Source organism: Heterocephalus glaber, unplaced genomic scaffold (assembly GCF_053883595.1).
Source record: "Heterocephalus glaber isolate CG9 unplaced genomic scaffold, H.glaber_assembly_v1.0 deba00001613, whole genome shotgun sequence".
Lineage (NCBI taxonomy): Eukaryota > Metazoa > Chordata > Mammalia > Rodentia > Bathyergidae > Heterocephalus > Heterocephalus glaber.
Window position 1 is genome coordinate 33,436,223 of NW_028258384.1, and position 13,192 is coordinate 33,449,414.

The window sequence follows — 13,192 nt, forward strand, 5'->3', positions numbered from 1 at the left end:
CTTGCCTTTTCTACCAATATTTATTCTCTGCCTTCTGAGTCAATATTTCCCTTCCTTCTTGGAATACTCTCATAGTAGTTAAATTCTCCCCATTCCTTAGTCTTCATTCAGTTACTTACGTCCTCTCCTGCTTCTCATCTGCATGCAACAGATAAACAGGCCCACTCTTGTCCACAGATTCTTCTGCAGGAGTCAGTATATCTTCTGATTCTTTCTTCTGAGACAAGATAAAATATAATTCTTGACCCAACCTGGATAAAATAAGTCAACAGAAGGGCTAATGAAAGGAATTTGTAGTAAACACAATTAATGTTAATAAAATACAAGAAAAAAAAATACAAGGAAAAAAATTGGAAAAGATAGGTTTTTAATCTTTCAATCAAGGAAATCTTAGGTTTTACCTTTTTTGATCAAGCTTCACTTTTTCTACTTCTCTATGTAAAGCAGTAATCTTTAAAGAGAAATAAGAAAGAAATAATTAACTATTTGAATTTCCTTATCATTTTTCTCAAATATACCTCATATATGAAACATTTCCTATTACAAGGCACTTAATACTTAAGACATCCGGTGCCTGCCTCGCAAGCATAAGGTCCCAAGTTTGATCCCCGGTACTAAAGAAAAAAACAAAAAAACCACAGAAAACAACAACAACAAAAAACTCAAGGCAAATATTTGGAAGCTGTTCTCCAGTATTGCAATAGAAAATTATACAATGCAAGTAAATTAATGTTTCTTACCTTCTCACCATTCTTAATCAGTATATGATCCCAAGCATTGACCTGAGTGGCCTGATGTAAAAAGAGTTTCTCTTGATCCTCTACCTCAAGGCTCCACTTGTTTATCAGCCCATCCAGCTGACCATAAGTCATCACAGGAGTTACTACTGAACTAAAAAATAAAAGGATGCAATATGATCATATTTTAAAAACAACACAGGAGGACTTAGAGAAGTTAGCGTGGGAGGAAGCTTTCATACCTGCTTCCCAACAAAATAACCTTAACAGGTAATGATGATTTTAAAATAATCATTCAAAGTCTCTGGAAATTATCCTAAGGGAGGGACTATATCAAGTAAAAATTTATTAAGAAATCTACTAAATTACTGTAAGAATAGCTCATCTGTTCTCCCTCCCCTCTCTTCCCTTTCGGTCCCTGTCTCCCTCTTATCTCAAATCAGCATGATGGAAGCTTCTTGATGTCTTTTTTGGATGAGTATGTCCAAGGAGATAGGATTCTCTTTCTCCTTCTCCAGCTATTAGTCAAAGTGATCCATTTCCTGTATGAGTAATATTTGTGAGAGAATATGCATCTTCAATCAGGAAGAACCATGAGGAGCTCCAATTTGTCTGCCACATGGTATCAAAAAGCCTGAGTATCCAGCTGACCTTTGACACTCTGGGTCCTCTGCTGGGACATTATCAGCAAGGTTAAGTGGGAAGGTAACTGGCAATTTCTTGCCTGACAGAGGAATTCCCCACCAGGGAACTGTTCCCCACCAGGAGAACTGATGGGGAATTCCCCACCAGGGAACTGTTGGTGGGATCCAATGGGACACTAAATTTAAATCCTGACCTAGCACCAGCATGATGTCATGTGAGGCAAGATTAGTCACCATTGGACTTCACCTTTGCTCTGGTGTCAGTGGGACCCAGCAGAGAATCTGAACTCTTGTATTTACCCGTGTTCATTAAAGCTGAACAAGGTAATGCAAGTTGAAGATAGTAAAGCCTCCAATTTCCATCACCTTTGGAGCCAGTAAGTAGCTTGGCCTCCATACTCACTGGTGAAACCAAGACTGAAAAAAGCACGGAAAAAGCAGGGCTAGTTAGCACTTCTCTCTATTATTGAGCCTGGTGAGCAGGGCCCAGATGAGAGCCACACTTCCATGGCAACCCAGCACCAATCAGGTTGAATGAAGTGGCATGTGGCAGAAGTTGATATCCTGCTCCATCCCTTCCCTTATGTCAGTGAGGTGTGAAAAGAAGATGACATTATGGGGGCCAAGGATTTAGCTCAGTGTCACCGCGCCTGCCTCGAAAGCACAAGGTCCTGAGTTCAATCCCAGGTACCCGGCCCCCCTCCAAAAGAAGATGAAGTTCTGCCTCTCCCTGCATCAACTAAGCAATATGAGTCAGTCCTCCACTTCCCCTTGATTTAGGGTCACCAGAGCTCAGCTAGGCACTGAGCTTACATCTCCACAAAGAAGCAATAAAATGATGTGATGCGGTGCTCCGATTTCATAGGGAATGAGTCAGGGGAGTTAAGTGAGGAGCTGAATTTCAATACCACTCATGGACTGAGGCACTGTATGTCATTGCTTCATTTTTGCTCAGGTAGTGTGGACAAGGTCCCATTGGAAACTGAACAAAAACACACCCATCCTTTGCACTATACCTCAACAAAGGGACTACCTAATGAAAAACAGTAGATATAAACAGGACTCAAATGCTCCAAACATAATACACAAAATGCCCAGAATACAATAAAAATATGTCATTATGAAGACCAGGAACGTAACAACTTTAAAGAGAAAATACAATCAACCCAGATGCCAACATTAAAATGTTGGAATTATGTCAAAAAGAATTTTTAAGCAACCATTAAAAAGGCTTTTAAAGCCCTTTGAATTCTCTTGAATCAAATGGAAAAATAGAGAACCTCTGCAAAGAAATAGAAGTCATGAAAAACAATCAAATAGAAAAAATTATAAATAGTAAACTTACTTGAATGATTTGATACTAGAGTGGAGCTGACAGAGGATACAATAAGTAAACTTCAGGATAGGTAATTAGAATTTATAGAGCAACAAAGAGAAAATAGGCAGAAACAAATTTTTAAAAAGTCTCAGAAACCTGTAGGACAGAGCCTTTTTTTTTTTTTTTTGCGGTACCAGGGATCAAACTCAGGACCTTGCGCTTGCAAGGCAGGCGTGGTGCCTCTGAGCTAAATCCCCGGCCCCATGTAGGACAATAATAAAAGAGATTGCAACTGTAAAATAAGAGTTCTAGAAAGAGAAGAAAGAGAGAGAGTAGAACTGAAAAGGTATTTAGGAAAATAAAAAGATTGAAAATTACCAAAATTTTGCAAAAGAAACAAACCCACAGATTCAAGAAGCTTAAACAACCCCACACAGAATAACTCAAAGAAATCCATGCTAAGATACAAAGTAGTTAAACTTCTGAAAATGAAAGACAAAAAAAAATGTTGAAAGCAAGTAGAAAGAAAAAAGCATTACTTGAAAGGAAATACCCTCCAGGCATGGTGTAATCCTGGCCTCGGGAGGATCCTGAATTTGAGGCCAGCCTGAGCTACATAGAGACCCTATCACAAACAAACAAACAAACAAACAAAGGGGATACCAATCTGAATGACAACAGATTTCTCATCTGAAATCACAGAGGTTATAAGGAAGTAACATAACACTTCTCAACACTGAAAGAAAAAATGTGTCCACAATGACCTCTATATGTTTTGGAGATGAAAAAGAAATATATTCTCATACAAAGTAAAATTGAGATAATTTGTTGCTAAAAGATCTACCCTTGAAGATTAGCTAAACAGAAAAGAAACAAAACAGAAGACTTGAAGTATTACATAAAGAAAAAAAATCAAAATGTATGAAAAGAAGGGTAAATATACTATTCTATTTCTCATGTGTTTCTTAGATGATATTGGATGGTTGAAACAAAAATTATAACTCCATGTGATGTTATATTCAATGTATAAAAATTTTTTGAGACAATTATGCTTAAAAGATAAGGACATTAAGTGGAATTTAATAGAAGTAAGGTTTCTATGCTTCATCCAAAATGTCAGTATGACAGGACTGTTTTAAGTTATGTGTGTATACTGTAATACCTAGAAGAACCAGTAAGAAAATGATACAGAGTAATATACTCAAAAACAGTATGAAGAGAAAAAAATGAAACCCTATAGAGACTATCAGACAATCTATAGGAAGGCAAGAAAAAAGAGAAATGGAAAAACAAATATCAAAGGTAAAAAACAAATAAAATAGTAGACTTAAGCCCTAACATATCAGTAATTACTTTAAATGTAAATATGGTAAATATATCTATTAAAAGATAGAGATTGGTAGAATGGATAAAAAAGCAATCCAATAATATTCTGTCTACAAGAACTCACTTCAAAGATACTGATGTAGATAGGGTGAAAATAAAAGAATAGGAAAAGATATAAGATTAATTTTAGAAAAGGAATGGCTATAGTAATACCAGATAAAGTAGACTACAGAGCAAAGAGAATTACCACAGTCAAAGGGGGTCATTACATAACGATAAAGGAATCAAGGCACCAAAGAATAATAATAACTCTAAATGTATAAGCAACAAAACAACAGAGTCTCAAGAAACATGAAGCAAATACTGATATAACTAAAGAGAGAAATAATAGTTGGGAACTTCAAAAAGCCACTCTCCACAATTGAAAGAACTACTAGACAGAAAAGTAAAGAAGATATATACAGAATCTGAAAATACAATAAAGCAACAGGGTCTCATATATAGAGAACAGTCCATCTAACAGCAGAAAACGGAATTTTAAAGTGTCAATGGAATATTAATCAAGACAGACCATTTCCTTACCCATAAAGCAAAGATGAACAAATGAAAAAACACTGAAATCAGATCGGTCATGTTCTGATTACAACAGAATCAAACTAGAAATCAACCCAGAAAGAAAACAAGAAAATCCTCAAATACTTGGAAATTAAACAGTACACTTCTAAATAATCCATGGGTGAAGGAGGAGTTTTCAGAAAAGAAAATTTGTAAGTATTTAGAAATGAAATAAAGATATAACAATGAAATATGTGAGAAATAGCTACGGTAGTGCTGAGAGAGATATTTACTTCATCAGGTGCTTATATTAGAAAAAAAAGAAAGACCTCAAAGTCTAAGTTCAGACTTCAAAAAACTATAAAAAGAGCAACATGAACTGATGCAACCAGAAAGAAGACAATAATAGTGTAAATATTGATTCAACTGAAAAAAGGAAAGCTATAGAGAATAATAAAACAAAAGCTGGCTCTTTGAGAAAAGATCAACAAAATTGATATAAGAAATAATATTAGATAATATTGGAAATGAAACAATTAGAAACAATATTAGAAATGACACTGGAATATCTCCATGCCTATTAAAAGTACAATAAAAGAATACTATGAACAATTTTGTGTTCATAAATTTAAGATGGAAAAATGAAACAATTTCTTGAAAACTACACACTACTAAAACTCACTGAAGATGAAATAGATAACCTGAACAATTCTAGAACCAGTATATAAATTGATTTGTAAGTAAAAGATCTTGTAAAAGAATTATCTTGGCCCAGAAAGTTTCACTGAAGAATTTTGCCGTTTTTTCCTTCTTTTTTCATTATTTTTTTCTTTCCCCTCTTTCCTTTCCTCTGTCTCTTCTCCCTAGTTCCCCTTCCTCTTTGAACATTTTCTTCCTATTTCACAATATCTATTAGACATTTTGGTCCTCATTTACACTTTTAGTTTCTCACACCAGAGAAACAATTGGGCATTTACACATGTGGGTCCTATTTATTTCACTTAAGAGTATTCCAGGTAGGGGTGGAGGGGTTAAAGGGAGGGAAGGGGAATAGGAAAAAATAAGAACCAAGATGTACCATGTTCAGGTACAAATGCCCAATAATGAATATAATGAATGTGATAATATATACCTAAAATGTACAAATAAACTTAATGAATTAAAAAAATAGAAAAAAGAAGAATTTTGCCAACATTTAAGAATCAGCAGTGAGCCGGGCATGGTGGCACATGCCTGTAATCCAGCACTCGGGAGACTGAGGCAGTATGATTGCCACAAGTTTGAGGCCAGCCTGGGCTACATAATGAGTTCAGGGCCAGCCTGAACTACAAAGTGATACCTTTCTCAAAAAACGAAAAAACAGGGGCTGGGGATTTACCTCAGTGGTTCCGCCGCCTGTCTGCCTATCTCTCAACCACAAGGTCCCGAGTTAAATCCCCCGTACAAAAAAACAAAAAACAAAAGCAAAACAACAACAATAACAAAAACCAACCAAAAAAGAATCAACACCAACTTAAACTATTCTAGAAAACAAGACTACTTCCTGGATCATTTTAAAGGCGACTATTACTCTGATATCAAAAGCAAAGATAAGGAAAAAGAAAAAATTACAAATCAATATCTCTCATGAACTTTGCTCACAAGCAAAATACTAGCAAGTCAAATCAGAATACACACATTATAGCTTGTTAATAACAATGTTACATGTTATAACAAAACACACACACACACAAAAAAACATTGTAGCATGGTCAAGCAAGACATGGTTGCACATCTGAAAGTCCATCAACATAATCTTCTATGGCCCCAAGATAAAGAAAAAAATCTCAACTGAGCCTAAAAGAATTTGACATAAATATGCTCAAATGACTTATGACAAAGGGGCAAAAGTGCTAGGCACACTGCAACACACCTATAGTCCCAGCTACTTGAGAGGCTGAGGCAGGAAGATCTCTTAAGCTCAAGAGTATCAGGCCAGCCTGGGCAACACAGAAAGACTTTGTCTCAAAAAAGAAAAGGAAAAAGGGTACTAAAGTAATTCAGTAGAGGAAGATAGCCTTTCAACAAATGATGCTGGAAAAATTGAACATTAACCAGGCATGTCCAATTTGCAGCCCACAGATCCTTTGCCTTCTGTTTTCCAATGTTATAATAACATTAAATAATATAATAACACAAAATAACATTTAATAAGTTATTATATTTGTTATAACAAATATAAGAAAAGAAAAATTTTTACTTACATACATTAGCTGTATTACACATTTTATATGTGGCCCAGGCAAGCCAAGTGTTGTATATTCCTGATAGGGAAAAATTACTTTGACCCAAATCTTATACTTTATATAAAAATTGACTCACAATGGATCACTAAAACTTTTAGGAAAATGTAGGAGAAAATCTTTGAACTGGGGAAAGTGTTCTCTTATAACTGACACTAAAAGTACAATCCATTAAAGGAAAAATTGACAAATTATACTTCAACTAAGGTTTTGTTTAGCAAAAACAATATTAAGAATATGACTAGACAAATTGGAGAATTATAAAACACATATTTGACAAAGAACTGGTATCTAGAATACATGATAAACTCTCAAAACTAAACAGCAGAAAACCAAATAACCAAAGTAGAAAATGGACAAAATATATGAACAGACACATCATCAAAGAAAATATAATGATGGCAAACAAACACTTGAAAAGATGGTCAACATTATTAGTCATCATGGAAACGCAATTTCAAATCATAACAAAATATAACTTCACATTTATCAGAAGCACTGAAATAAATAAATATTGACAACACCCAAACCTGACAAGAATATAAACTACCCAGATCATTCATACATTGCTGCCTGGCACATAGAACGACATAACCACTCTGGAAAAGAAGTTGGTAATTTTTTTTTTGGTACCAGGGATTAAACTTGGGTCCTTGCGCTTGCGCAGCAGGCAATGAAACCACTGAGCTAAATCCCCGGCCGGGTAATTTTTTGAAATAAACACAATTATCATACTACTGAGTATGATAGTCCTCAACATTTATCCCAGAGACAAGAGACTTATGTTCACAGAAATATTTTTATAAATGTTTATACCAGCCTAGATGTACATCAACAAGGGAGTGGCCAAACAAAGCACAGTACACCACCATACCATAAAATACTACTCAGAAATGAAAAAGAACAACTTGTGTGGATCTCAAAGAATTATGGTGAATGAAAAATGCCAATCCCCAATGGTCACACCTGTATGTATCCATCTGTAGAATATTCTTGAAATGTCATGATTATAGAAATGAGAAGATTAATTGTGGCCCAATTAATGTGGTCAGGGAATCAGGAGAAGGTAACACATGTGGGCAATGGGGAAATCTTTGTGGTGATGGAATGTTCTGTATCTTAACTTTATGAATGTCAAATCCTTGTTGTGATATTATACTATAGTTTTCTAAGTTGTTATCATTGGGGGAAACGATATAAAGGACACACAGATGTTTTGTATAGTCTATAACAATACAAGCTCTAGAGTAGGGGTGTCCAACCTGTGGCTTTATAGTAATTTTGCCCTCATTTTTTTTGAATAAAGAGGAATTGTCTTGGGCCACATACAAAATTTATAATATAGTTAAGGTATATAAGTAATAAAACTTCTTTTTTAAAATTTTTATTATAATATTAAAGAAGAAATGAAGGCAAAAAAATCCCCTGAAGGCCTCAAGTTTAACATGCATGCTAGAGCTCAATTGCCTGAATTTTAATCCTGGCTCAATCATTATCAAATATGTGACCATGAATGAATTAGACTCATAAAATCCCTACATGCTCTAGTTTTCTCACTTATAAAGTGTGAACAAAAATAGTCTCTATTTCATAGGGTTATTGTGAGGATTAAATGTTGTTTTTAAACCATTGTCACCTTGCTACATATAGAGTAATTACACAAGAAATAATAGCTATTATTAGTAATGTTAATGAATATATTATAATGTTATTCAAAAGACTGTTGGTTATTCAACTCCCTAAGCTACAGAAACCTTTCTCTGTTACCTGAGCTCATTTGTCTAACTTCAAATGCTATTCCAAAGCCACACAAGCAAACTGCCTTTGATGAGATAAAATGAAATTCACATGAATTTTCAAATAATTAGGCTTACTTAACAGTTGAAGTAAGAGGTACAGAAGAAACACTGACTAGATCAGTGTTATTAATCCCAGTTGATGTCAGTGATCTTAGATTCAGATTAAAGCCACTGGTAAGTGTGGTAGTAGTGTTGGTGGTAACAGTGGTGGTGGTAGTTGTGGAAGTTGTAGCTAGAAAATAAAATAAATAATGTTAGTAAATAATAAATGCTTCATTTAAGCCTTGATCATTGAAGGTTAAAAACTAGAGTCATTTTAAAAAATGTGTACGTGAACTCAAAATTATAGATTTAAACTTAATACTGTTGTAATATGAAATGATAGATGGCAGGCCAGATATCTGGATTAACCTTCTTGCTGAAAGCTAAAACTGTTGGATAAATTAACTGAAAAATAAAACCAAACTTAACAAACTCTTATAACTATTCAAGAAATTCAATCAAACCGGACATAGTGGTGCACACCTGTAATACCAGCACTGCAGGAGGATCACTGCAGTTCGAGACCAGGCTGGACTACGTAGGGAATGTAAGCCCAGCTTGAACTACATAGTGAGACCCTGTCTAAAACCCTTCCCATAAAGAAAACTCTTTCAAAGGTTAGGGTTAATTATCAACTTGATTGGCTTGGAAGATAGCTGCAGGAGGATTAGCAAAACACACTTGTAAGTGTCTTTGTGTGGATCATATAGGTGTGATCTTGGGTGTTATATTTAGTCCCTGGTCCTTTCCTCTCTGGCGCTGTCCTGATGATCTCCTTCCCAGTCACCATAAACAAACATCTTTAATCTAGCATACCCCTCTGCCATGATGTTCCTGCCTTGGAGCCTGCAGACACTAGAATGCCCTGAAACTGTGTGCCAAAGAAAATCTCTCCTCCTTTAAGTTGTGGGTGTTGGGTATTGTGTCTCAGTGATGGGAACAAAAATCTGATACAACTTCAGACCCAGATGATCTCACTGGTAAGTTCTACTAAACTTTCAAGAAATGAATAATGGCAATTTTAAAAAATTTCTGTGTATTTTTTGCATACTCACATGCCTATATCTGTATAATTAATACCTACAAATGAAACTGTTAGATCAGAGTCAGCGTGCTCTAAATTTAATATCTCTTGAAATTTTTCTACTAAAATGATTTTGCCAATATATATTTCTATCAAAAGAGCAGAGCGCCTGTTTCTCTACACCATAACTAGTACTAGGCATATATGTTCATCAACCTAACAAGCAAAAGTCTCTCAAAGTTTTATCCACACCCCAGAGCTCTTTCCTATGTCTTTTTCTGTTGCACTCCTACTAGAACACTTTGGCCACTTACAGATGAGATTCTGAGATTATTTTACAATCTACCCTAAATTCTTCATTCCCCATGTTTTTTGCCCATTTCTCTCCTATTCATAGTTATCTTCTGGTTCTGTGAACTTTAATAGCACTTTTGATTCTTATTACACACTGACCACTTAAAGAACAATGCACAGAAAATTGTGGCTGATGAGGATTGGGAATATTTTATTTTCTTCTTTCTGGTTCTACATATTTTCAAATGTTCTTGCAATTAAATGCTATTTTTGTAACATGAAATTTGTTATAGAACTATAACATGTATACAATTGTTTTTACGTTGGTCTTGCTTTTTCAATTAGCAATATTTTCAGGCTAATGGTTGCACTATATAAATATGGAAATTATGGTGCTTTCCACAAGTACTGAGTATTCTAAGGGAGCCTGGGCTACTCCATTTCTGCTGAGGGAACAGGCTCAGACATCCCTTCTTTATTCCAGGGAATTCTGCTCTTTGCCCCTGGTTCACAATTGTTTGTGTCTGGAATGGGCCAGTGAACTACAGGGAGCCATTCCTTATGTCTATGGGAGGCTCTGGCACAAAATGTTCTAGCCAAAGGTGGGTCAGAATCTTAAAAAATTAGCAATATGGAAGAATTCAACTCTAGGTAGAAACATGGAATGCTTCCAGATATATGAAAAGAATCAGATTATAGGCAGAAATTGGGAAACGTTTCCAAAAATGTAGACAGCATCAGGATGCAGGCAGAGACAGTTCAAAGAGAAACAGCACAGAAAAGACATGAAGTACAAATAAGGGGTCATGAGTAAGTAAAAATTAGGAATAAGGCAAACCAGAAAGACAACAAAAGACATAAAACCAGGAGGAAGCCTAAAAAGAGAAATGGTAGAAATTCAGCAAGTCTTGATTATGTAAAAGAAGACATAAAGAGATGTTTTACATCTCCATTCAGGAATAATTTTTTAAGCTGAAAAGGGGTTGACTTTTATTTTATACCAGGTTTGAAGAAAGATTTATTTTAGCCATAAGTAAATTAAAAAATTAAACAAGAATTTCCTACTTACATGGTCAGTTTAAATAGCAAATGAATCCCATTCCCCTAGCTCACAATAGTTACAGACAATAAATAACAAAGTTTTCTTCCATCTACAATCTAACTAGATTTTAGGCAGAAACAAACTTAGGATGGTTTGGAATCAACTTTAGGAGAGGGTCGATTTTACTAAAGGTTAAAAATTAAGTTTTAGAGAAAAAAATCTCTATTAATCCCAATATATTAAACACTATGAATAATGAAAGTTCTTAAGTGTTAAAACTGATAACAATTTGATAACAGTTTTGACTGTGGTCACCTTAAAGAAGAAATATCATTTAAAAATTTTTTTCAATGCTAGTATCAAACTCAGGGCCTAGTGCATACTAGGCAAGTGCTCTACCACTGAGCTATATTCCCAGCCCTAATTATAATTTTTATTTGACATGTGATATTTATACATATTTGTGAGATACAGCATGATATTCAATACATGTACACAGTGTATGTATATAATGTGCAATATTCAAGGAAAGATATCGTTTATATTACTTCTTTGTTCATTGATGGATGAATGGTCAACTGTCATTGATATCAGCTGTCTCATTCTACCCTTCGGCAGTCTTCTACATTGGTATACCATTTGGAGACTATTATAAGACAATCACAACACACTTTGACAGTACTAGAAGCTATAGAAATACTACACATTTCCTGTTTATTACGTAGTACATTTCAAATGAGGGCCCCAACACATCCCAATAATTCTAAAAACTTACTAGATGTTGTAGAAGCTGCTCCACCCACTCCAGAGAATTTTAATCCACACTCCAATATTATGCCACCAAGTGTTCTCGCTGAAGTTGTTGGGGCGCCAACTACAAAGAACAAGACAGTATTAACTATTACTCTTTTAATTAAAAAGTGAGTAATTTATGTAGAATCATGAAATTCCAGGAAAAGCAAATCTATGGAGATAGAAAATAGATTAATGGTGATCTACAGGGATCTTACCAAGATGATGGAAAGGTTCTAAAACTGGATAATAGTGACAGGTACACAATTGAGTACACTGACTTGAGCATTTAAAATAAGTTGATTTTGGGCCAGGGATTTAGTTCAGTGGTTTTGCCGCCTGCTGCGCAAGAGAAAGGACCCGAGTTCGATTTCTGGTACCAAAATAAATAAATAAATAAAATAAAATAAGTTGATTTTATGATATGCAAGTTATAATTCATTAAAGTTTATTGAAGTATACTGTGATCCAAGTATCTTTTCATTTTCTAGGGAAGGACATCAGAGGCAGGAAGGGGAGAAAACCTGTCAATAGTCAGAGGGAAAGTTTTTAAACAGAATTACATGTAATTCAATGATTTAACTCCAAATCTCAGGCAGGGTCATATTCATCAAATCACACTCATTAAATTCATTATGGTTGAGAAGGATGTTTCTCTTACGTATTTCAAAAGGATTCCAGAATCACAGTCCTATCTCAAAATTGAAGTCTTAATAGAAAATGCAACTCACGTAATAACCAATGCTTCTAACCAATATCTGCCTATGCCAACTGCACAAGGGAATGAGTATTATATCCCACTGTTCACACTAACCTAAGCATCAGAATACCCTGGCAAGTTTGTTTCCCAGAAATACAAAAATTTTGCTATCATAGGACTTAGGGAGGACCATATTACAGCTAAGACTATAATACAAGAAAGGTTAGAGATGAACATTAAGGCACTGTGAAAATACCTCAAAGGTAAGTCAGTTTATAAGTATCTGTAATAAAGAATTACCTAAGATATAGATAAAATTCAATATTTTAACATCTGTCATTAGTCTACTAATGGAAGATATGGTAATACAGAAATTCAAGTCGCAAGATAATTAATGTCCCACCTCTCAGCTCAAAACATCTAAATATTTTTCTTCCAAGGGGAGGTCCTGAGACATCACACACACATCACATGAGTTTCAATTAGAATTCCAAAACTATAGCTAGTCCTTTGCCATGTTTCATTTTTGATAGATAAAATGTAAAGACCACAGACCTGGTCTATATAGAAGAATATGCTATATCAATTCTCCAACATTTATTTGCCATTTTATCTTCTTCACATGGATAATAGGACT

At 34.8% G+C, this 13,192-nt stretch overlaps 1 protein-coding gene across 5 annotated transcripts in view; it reads right to left on the bottom strand.

Annotated features, from left to right (window-relative positions):
- The window catches only part of Nup62cl (nucleoporin 62 C-terminal like), an 88,569-nt gene that overhangs the window by 42,922 nt on the left and 32,455 nt on the right, over positions 1-13,192 (bottom strand). For all 5 annotated transcript variants that reach the window (XR_015445604.1, XM_087196726.1, XM_087196727.1 and 2 more), the window contains 5 exons: positions 11,839-11,937; positions 8,737-8,893; positions 741-891; positions 402-451; positions 120-251 (listed from right to left, as the gene is read on the bottom strand). Coding sequence is in view for 4 of the 5 variants with exons in the window: in XM_087196726.1 (XP_087052852.1) it covers positions 120-251; positions 402-451; positions 741-891; positions 8,737-8,893; positions 11,839-11,937 (589 nt within the window). In the remaining variant the exon portion in view is untranslated. The remainder of the gene's footprint in view (positions 1-119; positions 252-401; positions 452-740; positions 892-8,736; positions 8,894-11,838; positions 11,938-13,192) is intronic.